Source organism: Lucilia cuprina, chromosome 5 (genome assembly GCF_022045245.1).
Source record: "Lucilia cuprina isolate Lc7/37 chromosome 5, ASM2204524v1, whole genome shotgun sequence".
NCBI classification, from domain to species: domain Eukaryota; kingdom Metazoa; phylum Arthropoda; class Insecta; order Diptera; family Calliphoridae; genus Lucilia; species Lucilia cuprina.
In genome coordinates, this window is record NC_060953.1 from 55,036,754 (window position 1) to 55,040,821 (window position 4,068).

Genomic DNA, 4,068 nt, shown 5'->3' on the forward strand with positions numbered 1-4,068 from the left:
GTTCGTGTAATGTTGGCAATACTTTGAAATGTTCAGTAAGGCATAGGATCAAGTGTAAATGTGTTAAATATTTACAAGATTTTAATAAACTTATAAAAAAATCTTCATTAATATAAGTATCCTCCACACATCTTAGGGTTAAGTTGCAAAGATTTTCAAAGTGTGGCAAGAAATTTATTTTGTGCAATATTAATTGACTCATATCGAGTTCTTTGTAATATTTTAAATTTCTTAAATTTAAATCGATTTTATTATTTTTGCCTTCATAAGGAATAATAATGCCATTTAGTATTAACTGCTGTAATTTTAGTTGACTAATAATATTTTTAACATTATCCATATCACTAAAGAACGAGTATGGCCATCTGTTTATAGTTAATTTATTTAAATTTTTTATATCTTTAATATTTTGAATATCAATTCCTTTTTCTAAATAGCAATTATAAAGAATCAATGTATCCAGTTTCCGAAAAATCTCTGCTATTCTTTGTAAATCTCTATTTTCCAATTTCATATTACAACAGCACAGTTCAGTAAGATTTGGAAATGTTTGCCAGAAAGACCAGGCATATTGTGTGCTATTCTTCTCAGCTATCAGTTGCAGTTTTTTAATATTATTTTTATTTAATTTAAAAAAAATATCCATATTTTGTCTTGTTAAAAGAAAACCTTTTCTCTGCCATATATCAGATGTTAAGTCATTATAATCATACTTTGGAACTGGTTGTGTTGTATCCGATACTACAAATCGTGTTTGAATTATAATGATTTGTATTTCTTGAAATTTAGTTTTCCACACATAATTCACTATAATATTTTCCAATTCACTTGAAACTTGCGTCAATTCAAATTGTTCCTGGTAAGTTAAAAATTTACATATATATGAAACCAAATCGATGTTTGTAAAAAAAATTTCCATTTTTATTAATTATACGTCACGATCTTCTGTTTCCGAAATTATTTGTTAGACTGACTCACCGCACATACTGATAATACTTTTTTTTATTATCTATAATAGTGAAGCCCATAGTTTAATTTTTGTTGGTAAAGCAGCACAGAACAGAAGTCATTTAAAAATAAAAGAGTACCAAATAAATTACTTCACACTATAGAGTATATGCTTGCTAACTGTCAAATATTTATTATGCATTTTGACAGCCAGCGCGTATTTGAAAGTCTATATATGTATAAAAAAACTATTAATTATTCTCTATCATTCTCCTACATTAATTCGGCTTTCTCAAAATGTTTTTGTTGTATTTCTATGTTATAAGAAATAATCTATTTTAACAATTACCGGTGTATATGTTTTTTGACTTTTTGCATTTAGCTAAAAGTCGACTTTTCGACTTTTTGCATGTTATGCAAAGTAGATTTTTTGACTTTTACTGTTTTATAAATAGTCGACTTTTTGACTTTTTCCGACTTTTTTCGAATTTTTGACTTCTTTCCAATTTTTTGGGACTATTTTTATACTCTTTTTGAGTTTTCCGATTATTTTGAGTTTTTTTCCACTTTTTAAAATTTTCGACTATTTTTGATTTTTTTTTTTGACTTTTTTGAAACAAAATAGTCGACTTCGACTTTTCGATTTTTTTTCGACAAAAAGTCGATTATTCGAAAGTCGATTTATAGAACACTTATATGTATATTATATGTTAGGCCATTCCCGACTATAGACTAGTCTATAGTCTAGTCTAAAGTCTAGTCTAAAGTCTATAATCTAGTTTAGTCTATAGTCTAGTCTATAGTCTAGTCTATAGTCTAGTCTATAGTCTAGTCTATAGTCTAGTCTATAGTCTAGTCTATAGTCTAGTCTATAGTCTAGTCTATAGTCTAGTCTATAGTCTAGTCTATAGTCTAGTCTATAGTCTAGTCTATAGTCTAGTCTATAGTCTAGTCTATAGTCTAGTCTATAGTCTAGTCTATAGTCTATTCTATAGTCTAGTCTATAGTCTAGTCTATAGTATAGTTTGTTCGGAGTTTAATCTAACAGCAAGTTAAGCCTAGTTTAACTGAGTAGTAAGAAACCCACTCTTAATCGGCTAACTACGATGCCCGTGAAAAAATTGAAACTTATTCATTACTTTGGTTCTTGCTTATCCTGTTTATAAGTTCTTCTTTTATTAGAATGCACGTAAACTATTTGAGAATTATAACACTTTGTATTGTAATAGGAAAATATTAATTAGTTCAATCTTTAATGATATAATAAAGGAGTTTATTGAACTATAAAATAAGGTTTTAAACTAGTTATTTCTAAGGTTTTGATAAGATCACCTATTTGATGCATAGTTTTCTCACAACGATTCCGAATAGAATTACAATCTAAAAAAAATAAATATAGAAATCAATATTATCTTAATAAAATATTTTATATTTATTTTTTACCTATAGAAACACCGCAAACATTAATGTACTTAAATCGTTTTGGAAATGTTTCTTGACTCACGATTTCAGCTATTGACTTTGCATGTTCGATGTGACATGCAAACGATAATTGTGTATTGATATTTAAGAAATCAAACAAAAAGTCTATTATAAAACTTTTTAAAAATTTAAACAATCGCAGATGTTGAAGATTTGTTTGAAAGGCTTTCATTTCGCTTAAAACAACCGAAGTTTGGTCATGGGTATAAACAATATTCCAAAATGATAATTTATATAAATTTTCAAGTTTTAGCAATAGCAGCAAATCAGATAGTGCAATACTGCTATGAGTTAATATGATCTCTTGCAAATATTTCAATTTGAAATAATCTTCAGCAATTAACTTGCCGGTACTTATACTCAAAACTCGTATATTTTTGGCAAACTTAGAAACTTTTAACTTTTCAGCATTACTATAATGAAATTCTGTTAAGTTTAAGAGATTTGCTTCATTAAGCTCTAATAACTTTATAATAACATTATTGTCATATAAATCTATGTCGAGTTTTTGCAATGTTTGAGAAATAGAAAAATTTTCAAAATTTCCTTCATATTTGCTACGATTGGATTTGAAACATTTTAAATGCATTCCATTTAATATAGTTTTCAAATTTGAATACTTTAATCCCTCGCAATCATCTACATAAAGTTCTGTTAATGTATTCAAGTTTATGAAATCATTTATAATGAATCTACGTAAGTTTAGATGTGTTAAACTTTTACAGGATTTCGTTAAATCATTGAAGAATTTTTTGGTAATGGAAATTTTGTGTGTTACGGAAATAGAGCCTAGACTTAAATGGCAAAGATTTTCCAAGTGGGTCAAGAAATTTATTTGGAAATATTGAAAATCGGAATAGGCTTTAAAATTTGGCAAATCTAGTTCTTTGTAATATTTGAAATTATTTGAATTTAAAGCGTTTTTCTTCAAATCTTCAAAACCTTCATCATTAGTTGTGTATTGCTGCAACTTTAGTTGTTTAACAATATCATTAAGACATGAAAAATTGTAATGTCTGTTATATATACAAAGATTATTAAAATTCTGCATAGTATAGAGAATTTGTTTATCTATATTAAGTCCAATTTCTGAAAATCTACCTTTTTGTCTAAGGCAATTATTTAGTATCAATGTAACGATCTTGGGACAGTTCTCCGCTATTTGTTGCAAATCAATATTTTCGCATTTTATATTCCGACAATGTAGTTCATTAAGATTTGGGAATTTAAGTCCCAAAGTTAAGACATTCCATATACTCTCATCGGAATCTCGGTTTGTAATCAATTGTAATTTGTAAATATTATTTGCATTTAAATTTAAAAAATTTTCCAAATTTTTACTTGTTAAAATCAGACTCTTTCTTTGCCATATATCGGGGTCAAAATAATCCTTATAATCGTTTTCGAATACTTGTCTTTTATCCGTTACTACAAATGATTCCATTCCATTAATAATGATTTGTATTTCTTGACAATTAATTTTCCACACATAATTCACTATAGAATTTCTCAATTCATCGGAAACTTGTGCTAATTGTAATTGTTGTTCGAAATTTAGGAATTTACACATATATGTGACCAGATCAATGTTGCTGAAAATTTCTTCCATTTTTGTTGAAAGATCTGTTGCGAAGTAGA

The 4,068-nt window shown here is 27.1% G+C and overlaps 1 protein-coding gene across 1 annotated transcript; it reads right to left on the reverse strand.

Moving 5' to 3' along the window:
• Positions 1-2,054: 2,054 nt before the first annotated feature.
• LOC124420146 lies at positions 2,055-4,068 on the reverse strand. The gene is made up of 2 exons (XM_046952220.1): positions 2,392-4,068; positions 2,055-2,328 (listed from the first exon to the last, which is right to left on the reverse strand). The coding sequence occupies exons 1-2, from the start codon at positions 4,037-4,039 to the stop codon at positions 2,222-2,224; spliced, it is 1,755 nt and encodes a 584-aa protein (XP_046808176.1). The 5' UTR covers positions 4,040-4,068; the 3' UTR covers positions 2,055-2,221.

Coding starts and splice junctions, on each gene's coding strand:
- LOC124420146 (XM_046952220.1), bottom strand. CDS start 4,039: ATGGAAGAAATTTTCAGCAACATTGATCTGGTCACATATATGTGTAAA. Junction 2,329..2,391: donor TGTTTGCGGTGTTTCTATAG/GTAAAAAATAAA, acceptor TATTTTTTTTAG/ATTGTAATTCTATTCGGAAT.